At 36.2% G+C, this 14,596-nt stretch overlaps 1 protein-coding gene across 6 annotated transcripts in view; it reads left to right on the forward strand.

The window, feature by feature from the left end:
- Positions 1-14,596, forward strand: part of COL11A1 (collagen type XI alpha 1 chain) — a 135,545-nt gene that overhangs the window by 54,139 nt on the left and 66,810 nt on the right. For all 6 annotated transcript variants that reach the window (XR_001876803.1, XM_017827245.1, XM_017827246.1 and 3 more), the window contains 15 exons: positions 204-278; positions 1,562-1,645; positions 1,844-1,900; positions 4,262-4,315; positions 5,423-5,476; positions 5,580-5,633; positions 6,235-6,288; positions 9,007-9,060; positions 9,169-9,213; positions 10,539-10,592; positions 10,683-10,727; positions 11,157-11,210; positions 11,671-11,715; positions 12,892-12,945; positions 13,764-13,808. Coding sequence is in view for 5 of the 6 variants with exons in the window: in XM_017827245.1 (XP_017682734.1) it covers positions 204-278; positions 1,562-1,645; positions 1,844-1,900; positions 4,262-4,315; positions 5,423-5,476; positions 5,580-5,633; positions 6,235-6,288; positions 9,007-9,060; positions 9,169-9,213; positions 10,539-10,592; positions 10,683-10,727; positions 11,157-11,210; positions 11,671-11,715; positions 12,892-12,945; positions 13,764-13,808 (828 nt within the window). In the remaining variant the exon portion in view is untranslated. The remainder of the gene's footprint in view (positions 1-203; positions 279-1,561; positions 1,646-1,843; positions 1,901-4,261; positions 4,316-5,422; positions 5,477-5,579; positions 5,634-6,234; positions 6,289-9,006; positions 9,061-9,168; positions 9,214-10,538; positions 10,593-10,682; positions 10,728-11,156; positions 11,211-11,670; positions 11,716-12,891; positions 12,946-13,763; positions 13,809-14,596) is intronic.

The following is a 14,596-nucleotide window of genomic DNA, read 5'->3' on the forward strand; positions in this document are numbered from 1 at the left end:
GGGCTCAGTTCAGCGCACGCTGGGTCTCACCTAAAAAAATCCACTGTGCAGGCTTGAAGGGTTAATGACCTTTCCCAAATCTTCGCTCGCGAAGACTGGCCATTATATGTAAGTGACTCAAAAGTATGTGACTCAAAAAGTTTATTTTACGTAATTATCTTTTCGTTCTCATCCCTTTTTCTCTCATCTCTCTGTTCTCTTAGGGTCCACCTGGTCGCCCTGGTCTTCCTGGTGCTGATGGTTTAGCAGGTCCCCCAGGTACCATGTTAATGTTGCCGGTAAGTTATGATTACAGGGTCACCAGCCTACAAAAAGGGGAAGTGTCTTTCGAGAAATGTATAAGTATTTTGTCTGTGGAATGAGAGATGAAACAGAGTTTCTTGTACGCTCTAAGCATTTGAAGTTCATATGCTGCCTTTTTTTCCTGAAACAAAACATATGCTTTAACTCCTGCATGGCTGACAGATTGGAACCTAATGAATGAATTACAGACACTGCAAATCTCCTTATATTTTCAATAGTAACTATTTTTTGCTACTGTATGTCCTAAACAACGAGTTTGCTGTTGTACAGAGAGCCTGTACTCCCAACAGACATGTGTGCTTTCAAGTCTCATTGACATGGAGAATTTTAAGCATTCCATGCTTAAAATTGGACTTCAGTGTCCTCTTTGAAGAGTCAGTGCATCCTTTGAATAGAAATATATGCACATGGCCAGCTCTGCTCCCACTGGAGTCAAAGCAAAACACCATCTGTTTTAGCATGTGGAGGAACAAGCCCAGAGCTGTTAAAGGATCTTGCAGTTTTGTGGTATGAAAAGTACTATGTGCATGGAATTCATTATTCCTAAGTGTATGTATATATGCAAAAGATCCATGTCAACTCTGGGCATAGGCAAGCTGGATAAACTGTTGTGGGCAGTGAAAGATTCATGGCCCTGATATCCAGTGTGCCTATGCCATACCTTTGGAAAGCTGTGTTTCTTGTTGCAGCTTAACATTTCTGCAGCATTGCAAAGCTTCTGCTAGTAGTTCCATGAGCAATAACAGAACCACGAGAATGAGTACTTAAGTTTTATTCTGTAATTTATTTTGAAATTGTCAGAAATGACACAAAGCTCTTTTATTTGAGATATCAAACATTTTTCAAATTTAAGTCTGCCCTAAATTAAATTGCATTTTTTTCTGTGGGTAACTACCAACGTACAGAGAACTAATTAATTTTGATAGCCATTTTTATTGAAGTTTTGCAGAAAGTTAAGAGTCTATTTTGGCCTCTTTTTGAAACAAATAAGCAAGCAAACAAATAAAATGAAAACCAAAGTCCTATGAAATCAAGAAAATATTTGCTCTTAAGGGATTAGATTTAGACATCAATTCTAAACTATTACCAATGGCTTTATATTCATCTTGGATCCAGTGGCCTGGATCTTCTGAAGTCAGTGGAATGAACTAGACTGTGACCTTTTGTCTTTGAAGTGGTTTGCACAGTTGCAGCAAAAAAACAAATATGAATTTGATTTGATAAATTCTGAGTCCTTTTCTTGTGTTTGTATTTGCAGTTCCGCTTCGGTGGAGATGGTGAGAAAGGCCCTACAATCTCAGCTCAGGAAGCTCAAGCACAAGCCATTCTTCAGCAAGCTAGGGTGAGCACAAGGAGCCTTCAAACAAAACTGCCACAAGTGTACAGCTCCAAAACCCAATCTGTTTTATATCATGCAGGATGTGAAGTCAAAGATGGGGGCTATTTGTTAACACATTGTGGAATTGTATTAATGTAGAATATGTATGCTGGCTCGCAGCTTTTTCATGATACCTGTTGTTCTGTTTGTTTGTTTTCTCAGATTGCTATGAGAGGTCCACCTGGTCCTATGGGACTCACTGGAAGACCAGGTCCTGTGGTATGTAAACAAAACAGGGACAGAGGTTTAAGAACACAGTAATGCAGGCCATGGATCCCATTCTGGTCTTGCCTACACCTCTGTATTTGTGCTTATTTTATTTGAAATTGATATTATGTAATTAAAGCCATAGCTTGTATTCTTATTCAAGGTCTGCAATGTAACCTGAATACTAAATCAGCTTTTATTGTAGATTTTGTGGTGTTTGGATAGAGCACACTGGTAGACTTACAAATCTAGTAAATAGTTTTATATAGATAATTACATATGTCTTTACAATCAGTCATCTCTGTAATAATATTCATACAATTTCTTGTGGTAAATATGAAGCTCTACAGTAGGAGATAATAAGGTGTGTGCAGAATCACCTTTGCTCAATATTTAAATGGAATCTGGAAAGTTTTTAAGAGGCATTCCTTTAAGCAATTAAGAGCCATGCAGATTTCTAAAAGAATTATACTTTTTTTACTTCAGTCGTGAATTTTACTTGACTCCTAATACTCCTGGAAATGACCCTGTGGATGTTAAAAAACTTAATATTTATACAAAGTCTATATACTATTTGTACAATAGCAATTCTTCTCTAGAGTAATTCTTCCAAAGTAAATAGTCGCTACCAAGTAGAGAATCTGTCTCACAGACTCCTGATTCATCATGATTAGATATGCAATACTTACAAATAGTCAAACATATTTGATCTATTTAACAAACTCATACACTATTTCCAGCAGTATATTTAAATCAAGTGACCTGCAGGGTAACATTCAGTCTAGATAGACAAAAAAACTATAAAATTTCTGTAAGCAAGGAATACTTTGTAAAAACTGTTATAATATTGACAGTGGTTTAACCTGGCCTCATACTCATGCTTTCATGTTTTAAAAGCCTTCATGAATTTCTGTATGCAAAGTTCAACAAATGAATAATATTCATAGTTGTTTTGCTTCTAAACCACCAGGAGGCTCTAGAAATCCAACTCTTTGATCTAGCAACATTTTTTGCCTGCAGTTGCAAAAGCCAGTTTATTGGTCTGTAAATTGTTTGTCTGCCTAGCTTCTTTTAAGAATGAAAAAGTTGGAGCTTTTACTCCTAATATGAATTGTATTTTGTGAAATAAAAGGTACATTTACAAATGTATTAGTTACTAAAAACCTTAACCATAGCAGTGTCAAAGCACCAGTGTAACCTCGACCGAGTCTGGAGTTCCCATGCTTAGTTAACACAGCATATAAAATAAATTTCTGCCTACATATATTAAATGTAATTAATTATATTAATTTAAAAAAGAACTTGCATCAGAGAAACCCAAAGAGACAGTCACCACCTACCAAAGCCAATCTTCTTTCCACTGCCAGTACCAGTTTGGGATCTGATTTTCATTTTGGTTAGGACTTGACTCTCAATACCTACAAGGTCAGTGGTAATCTTTCCACTCCAAGATGGGAGACTCAGCACTAAGGCAAACCATGAGATTACTTCTTTCTTTCAGTGTTCACGATGGTGAACATAGGAGGATTATCAATTTTCAAAGGTCTGCAGTGTTTTATATTAAATACATAGATCGAGTCACAACCCGTTTCAAAGGTCAGAAATGCAAAAATTCTTTTGCATGTAGTAGCAAACTCCTGTATGTTCTTTCCCTGAGCCTGTATTCTGTGTGTGCATGTCAAGATTTTTTTGGTTTGTTTTGTCTGTTTTAGTGAGACCACTAACTTACTTTGACTAGTTCTGCCCCAGATTCCATGTACAGTATCTTGCCTTGGATGAATATCTGCTTTAGGTCTCTTTATCAGTAAAATTTACTCTTAAAATCTGTATCATCATTTCATAATAATAAAGAGATGTAGTTATATAGATTTTCCACTTCTGCAGGGCCAGATGCACAAAGGACTTGATTAAAAGTTCACTACAAGATTAGACAGGGTATTTTTCTTTGACTATCGTGATCTTCGGATTGAACTGTTATTTTCTGTACAACACAGAAATAGATAAAGGTAAAAAGAGGTGGCTTTTGCTTCTGTTGCCTTTCCTATGATGAATGCACTTCTGTTTGCATTACTTATGTTCTTACTGTGCTCATATTTAGCTCTCAAATATTAATATCGAACAAAGAGTTACATTTGATCTCTTCAAATCGATGGGACTTCTCTTCAGGAAGAACTATTTTTACGTACCTAGAACCAGTGTCTAGACAATGATATATCATGACTATCTGTAGATTCAAATGGTAAATTCATACCTCCTGCTGAATAGAAGATTGTTATTGCTCCCTGTAATTCATGTATAGAAATAGAAAGTAACTTATTAATTTAAGGAGGCTTTTGTACATTTACACAATGTATGTTGCTTTTTTTCATCAAGGGTGGACCTGGAGCAGCAGGTGCTAAGGGTGAAAGTGGTGAACCAGGTCCCCAGGTACAATAATATTCCCTGTTATGTTTAAGTGTTTATCTTAAAAAAAATGTATTCATATCAATTAGAAGAAATCAATCAATTATATGCTTTCTGCATGCAATTGAAGACAAATAGCTTTTATGATACTATCTTAATTAAATTCAATAGCTTGATCAATATTAAAATCTTAATTAAAATCAATAGCTTGATCATTTTGAAAAGTGAAAGTAACAATCTTTGTATAACAAAGAGCAATTATCACATGTAGAGTTATCACTTGAAAACCTGTTCTAATATTGTCACTTCAGGCCCTTTTCTGTGTTCAATAATCACGTTAGTCTGTAACTGTATGACCTGGGCCTCTGTCATACAGAGGTGAGGGAGGTTGAATTTAATTCATAATTAGAGAGCCTATTTTCAAGAAAGATGTGACATAGCAAGTCTTTAGGAACCAGTGCATGCTTTGCTTTTCAGCTTACTATTATATAAACTGCTATGTAGTGATGTTAAAGAGCACTGAAATTATTTTTGGATGGCTGGCCCTTACCATTGCTTTTTTCACCGGCATTTGGATGGAGGATGAGAAAATTCCTACAGTCATGCCCACACAGTCATCAGTCAAAGTAACATATGTTTGAAAAGTGAAATCAGATTTTTCACTCTCCCTCTACTTAAAAGCATGTTGTGTAAAGCTAAGGCAGCATGTGAGCTGTTTACCAGCACAGCTCATGTTTGTGTATAAGTTAGGGATCTGAAATAAGCACTCTTAGTTTTCATCAAATATTTATAATATGACTAAATAATTTTGGCCTGAGAGGAAGAAGCTACAGGACTGAGATCTCCAAAGTCATGGAAAGAGTGTGAGAAACTTTTACATTAAAAGGATGAATTATGCCATGGATAGTGCCATCTCATGAAAACTAGGGTTAAAATTGGTAGTGCTAAGGCCAGTTTGGATGCCCATGTTCTTTTAAAACTAATGGGAAGTTGGGAACCAGAATCCATCTCCTGGGGGAACAATGCAGCTTTGTGTATAAAAAAAATCTTATCTTGTTCCTGAGGTGAGGTTTTTAACTAACTTTCAGCTGACATTAATGTGATTCTAAGAATTGCACTCTTTAAATTCAGGGTCCTCGTGGTGTTCAAGGTGCCCCCGGTCCAAGTGGAAAAGCTGGCAAAAGGGTAAGTAGCATATGGATCAGTTCTGCTCTGAGTAAATAGTTTTTATTAAATATTAACTGATTCCACTGCATTTTCAAGTGTTTGCCCCTTTTGGCTTTTGCAGGGACGTCCTGGAGCTGATGGTGCCAGAGGAATGCCAGGTGAACCTGGTGCAAAGGTAAATAATAATAATAAGACCTGAGGCTTTATTGCAGTCTTGGAATGGACTAGACAGATTTTATGTAGGTACCACAGTTTCATCCAAGCCAACCCAAAATTCTTCTCTTAAGTGAAAATACTGAGATGTCAGATAGCTGGGTCAGATGCAAGAGCTGAGAATGAATCATCCATTTAAAATATGGTAATTAATGTTAATGGCTAGTAGTCTGACCTTGAAGAAACTTGATTCTTGGGGCATGATTCCTCTCTCTCTGAGTCAGTTTCTAGTTACAGAGTATCAGTAATAGTAAAGTCAGTTTTGCAACTGCAAAGTGCAGCTAGAATCAAGGTTTTAATTTCAGTGTGGACTTCTTTTTGTAAATAGCGTAACTACAGCACAGGGAAAAAGTTGATTTGGCATCTTCTCTTGCTACAATGTGTAGAAGCAAATTTTGTGAATTTGATCTATATGATCACCCCCATGTGTTTAATTTAAAAACAAAAGTGTACATATAATCAAGGGTAGAAATTAACTTATAGAGGGAAGGTGCAATTTATTCAGAGTAAGCAATACATAATGTAACAGTCATTTGCTAAAGCTGTGATTTCTTCTTTCCTAGGGTGACAGAGGATTTGATGGTCTTCCCGGCCTCCCTGGTGACAAAGGTAACAGGGTAAGAAGAGAAATATGTATGTTTATAAAACACCAAATTGATACTGTCACAGAAGTAATGCACTCTTCATTAAGAATAGCACTGAGAAATAAGGGGAAAGTTAAAACAGGGTGTTTCATGCTTTTCACGCTACAGAATAATATCTGTACCATCAGACAATGCATTCTTCATGAAACTTTTTTGGTAATATCAATCAATAGACAACTATTTATATATACAGTAATGATTTAAATATATTTAAAGAATTCAGATCACATCTTCAGCTAGGTTTTGCTCTAATTTTCTTAATTAAGGAATTTGCCTGTTGGACTTAACTGTCATTGTAAAGGAAATAGTAATAGGAAAAGGAAATTAGCATGAAGTTTCTGTATCAGGACCATGACAAATTTTAACCTGCTGAGAAGGTTACTCAACAAAATGCATATGAATATTTAAATTGCAGACTGAATTTTTCAGTTGCTTATTCCAGCAACTGAAACTTAAAGAAAGATCACAGTCAGGTCAGATAAGTTAGGAAAACTTGTAGTAATATTTAAAACAAATAATATACTTGCTCCTTATGTCATACAAATCTGTGGGATGAGGTTTCATCTTTCCTTACATGGTGTCGAAATAATCGCAATCAGGGATTTCTGCTTTAGATTATACCCCTAATTGTAGGTGCTAGCAACCATGTGCCTGAGTGTCCCTTCTTTACTGTTGTCTTGGTAAGTGCAATGCACCATAAAAGAAACAGAGAATGGAAATGTCAACAAAACCATTTTCATATGTGCTAAAGCTTGATGACCAAGAAATTATTATGTCATCCTTCAATGGGTAAGCACAGTTGCATTTCCTAGAAAATCTCAGCTGTGTTGGCTACTGAACCATAATGTAATTCTTTTTAATAGCATCTAAGGATACTGCTTTGAGTTGTGTTTGCAATGGGGAAAGAAATTCTGGTGTCATAAAGAATTTTTTTATTCCTCTTTCATCGTCCCCTCTTCTTAAAGAGTGTAAAGCAGTCAGCACATGTCATAATTGAAACACAGTGTGCTCAGCAGGTGAACAGCAGAGGGGGCTCGGCATTAAGCACTTGCCACTGCTGCACTGAGGGCTGAGCAGAAATCTGGTCTGAATCAGGGAATGTGTGTCTGCTTTCCAATCTGGAATACTAGAATTGTCTGTGTGGCACCTTGAAGGGATAAAAAAATAATTTTTTTTTAAATATTCAACTTGTTTCATATTTCCTAAAAAAAAAAAAAATTAACTCCCCCTAAAATAGAAGAATAACTGTGGATTGAAATTTGCAAAATAATAATGAAAATAATGACTTCTTTTCATCATTTCTTTCATCCCACTATATAAAAATCACTACTTTCTTGTGTTTCTGTGGAGATCTTCTGTAAATGTACGCACTGTGATCTTTGTGAAAGCAGCTCAGTTCAAAGCTAGATCAGATGGCTGTAGCTCTTGGAGTCGCATATACTGACATATAATGGAAATGTTCAGTTGTCTTTGGCTTGCAATAATAAGCACAGTAAGACAAGGGAAGCGATTTTTCTCTTGTGGTTATATTTCAGCTGTAAAAGAAGAGATGTTGAAAACCCATATCTTTAGAGTAGAAGTTTTAGACTGGTTTTAGAATTAGTCATATTGCACCTATGAGTTGCAAATTGGATGTCTCTCTGAGGCTATGCCTCTGTCAAACACAAGTTGTCAGACAGGAGTTCATGGATGAGATTCCCTGATTTCCAATGTAGAGCGGATCACACTACATGGTGCAATATTTCTTTTAACCTCAGTATCTATGACTTTGAACTTTTCTTATTTAGATTTACTAGGTGCATTAGCCTTCTGTTTGGGGGATGTACTCTTGGGTATATGAGGAAGTTACCTAAAATTCCCTAGGAAGGCTTGGAAGTGTAAAGAACAGAACCACTAAACAGTGACTCCATATATCTCTACCAGAATCCACAGCAGTGGTCAGGCTCCTTGGAGACACTGATAAAATTAAGGTAAACAGCATAAATACTTGGTTGTTGTCCAATGCCAGAAGGAAGTCACAGTCTAAAAGCCCACGGCCCACAAGGAGGTGAGTCGGTGGTGTTTGAGCTACGTAGCACACTAGTTCTCTTTAGGAATTGGGAAAGAAAAATAAACCCTAAAAGTATGGTCCAGAATCTACTGAGGCTCTGCGTATATAGACTTGAAAAGCCCAAACCTCTGAAGGGAAGTGTGGAAGTCTGGCTGCCTTCCAAAACCTCAGACAAATCAGTCCCAAGGCTCTTAGTGACTGGTGCCAAGGTGTGTGGTTCTGAAAGGGGGTCAGTAAACTTCTCTATGTATATTCCAGGGCCCAGCTATAGGTTTATTAACTTCTGACCCATGTACACAAGCCTTGTTTTACTGGCAGTAATACACTGTGTAGAGAAAGCAGGAAGGTGTTGATGAGACAAAGGAAAATGTGGGTAACACTATCTTTTGTAGCAGTAGAAAATGTTACAGAGTGAAATTTTGCAAACACAAATAATTAATTTTTCAATAAAGCTCATTTGTTTTTATACTAATATAATGGAAGATTTTACTAAGTACTGTAACCTACAGATTTGTATCACCATGTCAAGACATGTTTTGACACATCAAACTTCAGCTAACACGTTTGTTTTCATTTCCTTTCCCGTCCATTATTGTTTCCAACAGCAGACGTTATTTTAAATGACTTTCCTTGTTCTTCAGGGAGACCGTGGCCCACAGGGACCTCCTGGCTTACCTGGTGAAGATGGGTCAAGAGTAAGTTGCTATTCACACAGGAAAATCTAAAGTGAATCCTCAGGGAACATGGTCACAATACATGTTCAGTTTTTGTCTAAAACTTGTTTTCCTTTTGTACAAAAACAGGGAGAAGATGGGGAAGTTGGACCAAGAGGTCTCCCAGGTGAAGCTGTAAGCAATTCTTTCTTATTCTTCTGTTTCTGTTATAAATAAAAAACACTTTCAGATTTTTTTCTTTCTGTTAAACTGTTTTGAATTCCAGGTATAAAAATTATTGCGTGTGTGTGTATAGAGAGAATACTGATTATGCCTGAAAAGCAAACAATTTAACAGTTTTGTTAGGCATGAAACACCACTTACACAATTAGAATTCAACCAGGGGTATATCCAGCCAAGTATATACAACTTTCAGAGTCACAAAGGCTATTTCCTATCCTGTTGTGTAAAATCAGTCACTGCAGTCCTTGATACATGACAATATAATCAAGCCCCTGTTTCTTTTAAAAGGTTTTCTAAGCATCGACTTATTAGAAAATAAGGCCTGGATTCACCCCTTTTTTTCACACTACTCTGCTTCATTGTTTCACATGTTTCACATGCAGAATTTCCACTCCTGTCAGTTGGAATTCTGCAGGTGCTGTCACTGCAGAACAGAGTTCTGCATTGCAGGCAAGAAATCAAGCCTCAGAAAGGGGAATTTTACCCTAAATGTCTGATGTACTGCTGCCTACTCACAAAGTACAACGAAGTTGCTACAGAGTCAGAGTGTTAGTGATTTGTGACTATATCATACATGAGGAGACTGGAGACTCAGTTCTGCCTACTTCAGCAGCATGGCATGAATGATGACACAAATGATAAAAACTAATATTCATTTGCATAGTATAACATAGATTATGTTATAGACTCAAATCTTGTTCACCTTATTTAGGAGAATAGCCATTGGTCTTTTGTGCAAATTTCTAGGGGTAAGAAGAACAAATCTGATTTTGGTTTCCAGACTGCCTTGCATTTATTATAATAAAATTATTAGCAATTTTTAATTATTTATTGGATTTTTAGTAAAGAAAAAACACTATTTTACACTTAGAATAGCAGTATAGAATATGACACACCATCGTGTTTTCAAAAGACAGGAATATAAACATGTATGCTACTGTTCAGGTCAGACTTCTAGACCAAGACACAGCTGAAACTTTAGTGGAAGATGCTGTCCCAGTATTCTGCACCAGGAAATATAAATAGCAATCTCTTACCTTTTTTGAAATGATAATATAGCAGCTAAATCAGAGCTTTCCCTTCCACTGACATCCTATTCAGACATAGGGTGTCCTTGAGGCGAATCTGTTATCAGTGAACTTTTTCCTTTCTTTCTTTCTTTGTAAACACCCTTCATCCTTCCTACTCCTTATTGCATCCTTTGCTCAGTCCTGCTCACGGGTGTCTCTGTTCAGAAAAAATCACACAGGTGTTAATAAGTGTTTCTTCTCTTACAGGGTCCACGGGGATTACTGGGCCCCAGAGGAACACCTGGTCCCCCCGGACAACCTGTATGTATGAATTGATCTGTATTTGCAATTTCCAGGAGAAAAAAATGGAAGTCCGCTGAAAGTTGCTCATGTTTATGTTGTTTGTTGTAGGGCATTGCAGGTATTGATGGACCTTCAGGCCCAAAAGGAAACATGGTGAGTAGTAAACTGGGAATTAGAAAGGGAGTAAGTTCTAAGAATCCTTTCTGTATTCACCCATACCTGCTACTATAGTGTCTATTCCATTTAATTAAACTTTTCTGTCAAAATATTATGATTTTATATAGAAAAGAGAAGCCTTCTGTTACTCAGTTTTCAGCCAGAAGGCCTAACCATGATTTTTCTCAAGCTCCTTTAGCACCATGGACTCCAGTGCTTAGGTCCTATGTGTGGGCAGTTATTCTCTATTAAAGAAAAGGTCATGATATTCATTAGCATGAAAAAATATCATTCTGGATAGAAAGTTGGTGGTAGACTTTAAAGAGGGAAGAACAATGATGAGTTTGTATTCCTTTTAGTTCTGACAATGAAGATCTGTAGTGCAGAAGTGCAAACCTAATGCCCTACTATTTTTTTGCATGATAGGGTCCTCAAGGGGAACCAGGACCTCCTGGTCAGCAAGGAATTCCAGGCCCACAAGTAAGTGTAAAATAACTCCCAAGAAATACGATATAATGTGCAGCAAATGTTTAATAAATGGAAATTACTAAAAGGTTAGTTTTCCATGTGCAAAACTGATAAAGCTTCAAGGATTTTATAAATAATGCTGCAAATGTGCCGAGGGCAGTGGGAGCAGAGTTTTTAAGCAAGTTTTCAGAGGGATTTTTCATTCAGGAGAAAAATGACTCATTCAGTGTTCCTGGAATGCAGCAGGAATGGCCACACCTGGAGGAGGGTTCTGAATAGGATCTTGTTACAGACCTACTGCCAGAATAGTGGCTTGTGCAAAAGGCTCACACAAAACTGATCTAACTTGTAAGGGGAAAAAAAGCCACTTATATTTGCCAGTGTGTTTAAACAGATTAATGAGGGACCTTTAGTAGGGTGAATGTATGTATATTGTTCTCCCTGCTTTCTCACACTGGTTTCTTTCTAACAGGGGCTTCCTGGTCCTCAAGGTCCTATTGGGCCTCCTGGTGAAAAAGTAAGTTACAGCTTTATTTTGTTATGTTGCAGTCAGTTCTGTGCAACAACCTTGTTTATGAGCTTGAAGGCTTTGCTATCTTTTATGGAATAGTAACCTAAATGTAAAAATCAGGAGATCTTCCTGAAATCATCAAGTAGATGAATAACCAATGGAGGCCTGGCTTTCCTCTCGTATACTTTTTCACAAGCATAACTTCCTCCCTTTATTTTGGTTTAATTTTCTGTTATTAGCTTCAGAATCCTATCAACAATATTAAACAGTGTGTACTTGTATGTTAATTAATTTTAGAGGAAGCTGCAAAAACTACTTTTACTAATCCCTTTTTTTGACAAAGTTTTACCTACTCAAGTCTGATTCTGTTTTTTTCAAGGACTACAGTTTGACATAACTCTGCAGTGTAATTTGCATACTGTAGGGTCATTTGGTGTTTTTTTTCTGATCTGTTTTTACATGTTCTTGTGGCTTGAAACACGTCTTCCGGTAATTTTAAAACTGTCACTACTGAATTTTACACTAATTTACTTTTTTTCCCTTTTTGCTGAATTCCTGCTCAGTTAATTCTTCTTTGATTTTTCTCCTCCTTGCTGTTTATTGTATTCTTTTAGAGAAAATGAAGGAAATTTTAGGAAACAATACACATACTTTTTACCTGTCAGTGTGCCTAAGAAGTGTTATTCTAGCAAAATGGACTGCTTCTACAATATATGCATTTCCAAGGCTCTCCAAAAGCGTACCACGCCTTTCAGCTACGAGCACTGGAGTTCTGTAACCTGAACTCTGCCTCTTGAACTTGATATCTTTCACTGGCGAATCCTTTTATTCATGAAATTCTAAATAGCAGTTGATTTTATATACTGGAGAATTCTTCCCCATCTTGTGTTATGTGTGTGCATGTTCATAGAGTAATTTTGAAGCTTCTTCTCAGGCAAACATCTCATTAAAAAATATGAGCGGTGTGTTGGCTAAAGATTGTAAGAACTGGCCTTGCACTCTTGCATTTATATATATGATAGTGTTATTCTGGCTTTAGTTTTGTTATATTTTTGGTTTATTCTTGATATCCAGATCGAGGGATTTACATATAACTGCATTTTATATCCTTAGCTCTTAAAGACAAATGTGTTTGACATATTTGCTATTGTTCTTAAGATGGGTGTCTGTTACTGCATTTAGGGACCACAGGGCAAGCCTGGCCTTCCTGGCCTTCCTGGTTCTGATGGGCCTCCTGTAAGTAACCAAATATTTAATCCCTTGAATGTTTAGATGCTTTTACCAAGTGATAAATATTTATGGATACCTCTGTTGCAAAAACAAAATGGAGGGGGAAAATAGTGGTAGTCCAAGTCAGCAACTGCTTTTAGTACTGAGTATGACTGTGTCCCCTCACAGCTTCTTGCCCACCCCCAACCTATTCACTCTTAATTGTCTGTTAATCTTTAGTTTCATTAAATGACCTTTAAATTTTGCAGAATTTGCAAAATTTGCAAATTTTGTAAGAAAGAAAAGCAGTGTATTGGCTAATGTTTTGAGTGCTGCAGTGTTAATGTCAGTGATATAGAAGGAAGTCTAAGATATAAATTTATTTTATTTTAAAAGCAAATCACAGTTTAAAACAAAGACATAGAACGTTGAAACTAGATCAACCTTCTACTGACTCCTGTGATAAATTCTGTAATTTTAAAAATAATTTTAGGAATGTCTTCATGCTGCAATATTAATCACTCTTCTTTCAAAATCAAAGTTGAGAGTCTCTTGCATTAAAAACCTCTTACTGCTGAAACATTAACTAAACAGAAGGGATGATGATGATATTCTTGAAAATATTGACATGAATGTAACTATTGTCCAGCTTTTCCTTTGTTATATAAACTAAATTGGTATTAAAAGTAAAATCTTTCCTCAAAATTTTTTGTGTCTCTTCTAATACAGAAGAAATGTGATTAATGTCCTGAAATTCAAATGTTTAAATAATCGTATTTTTATAATAAAAAGTCATTACTGAAAAACCAGTATTTTTCAAATCAAATACATTTCTCCTAAATCAGGGTCATCCTGGCAAAGAGGGTCAGTCTGGGGATAAAGGTGCATTGGTGAGTTTTAAAACTTTTCCATCTATTTACATAGATTTAAAAAAAAAATTGGCCATTTTTAGGCTGTATGACACATTTAGTGCTCCAAGAACTACTTAAAAAGCTAATAGAAAATCCATGACACATTCAAAGCATCTGTATGTGGACAAACATATTTATTGTATTTGAAATATTATAGACATTGTAAATAATATAAAGCTTACTCTTTCAAAGTAAAATTCATTTTGGAGTTGGCAGAGTGGCAAACAATAAAAGGTGCATACATTTCATATAAATAACTTGCAGATATTTTGAGTTTTCAATTCTGTTGTATGGAGTACCCACAAGAGTTCTTCAGAACCTGCTTTTCTGTAGATGTAAAAATGCATGCAGAGACCTTGCATTTTTTAGGTCACCTTCAGCTAAATGTAAAGTAATTTTTTTTTCCTTGTAGAGCCCTGGAGGGACTTGGGGCTCTCTAAATTTTTCTGCTTGCTCAGTATTGACACTTATTTATCCAGAATAGCACTCATTGTAGCACCTGACATCAGTTTCAGTACTGTTTTCAGGGGCAATGATAAAAGGTTGTATTCCGGATGACAGAATGAATGAATGAATAGCACATTTCAGAAAGTACAGTACCACTGACATAAGCGTGTTATATTTGTCCAAAATGTTATCTGTTAGAGGCTTTTACATTTTATCCTGATTTCTTAAGAAAATAAAGTTTACACAGAGCATTTATGATTTGAAAGTACAGGTGTATGACCATCTATCAGTTGTTCCTTAAATCTTTTGAATTTACTGCT

Source organism: Lepidothrix coronata, unplaced genomic scaffold, assembly GCF_001604755.1.
Source record: "Lepidothrix coronata isolate B3197 unplaced genomic scaffold, Lepidothrix_coronata-1.0 Scaffold136, whole genome shotgun sequence".
Classification (NCBI taxonomy): Eukaryota; Metazoa; Chordata; class Aves; order Passeriformes; family Pipridae; genus Lepidothrix; species Lepidothrix coronata.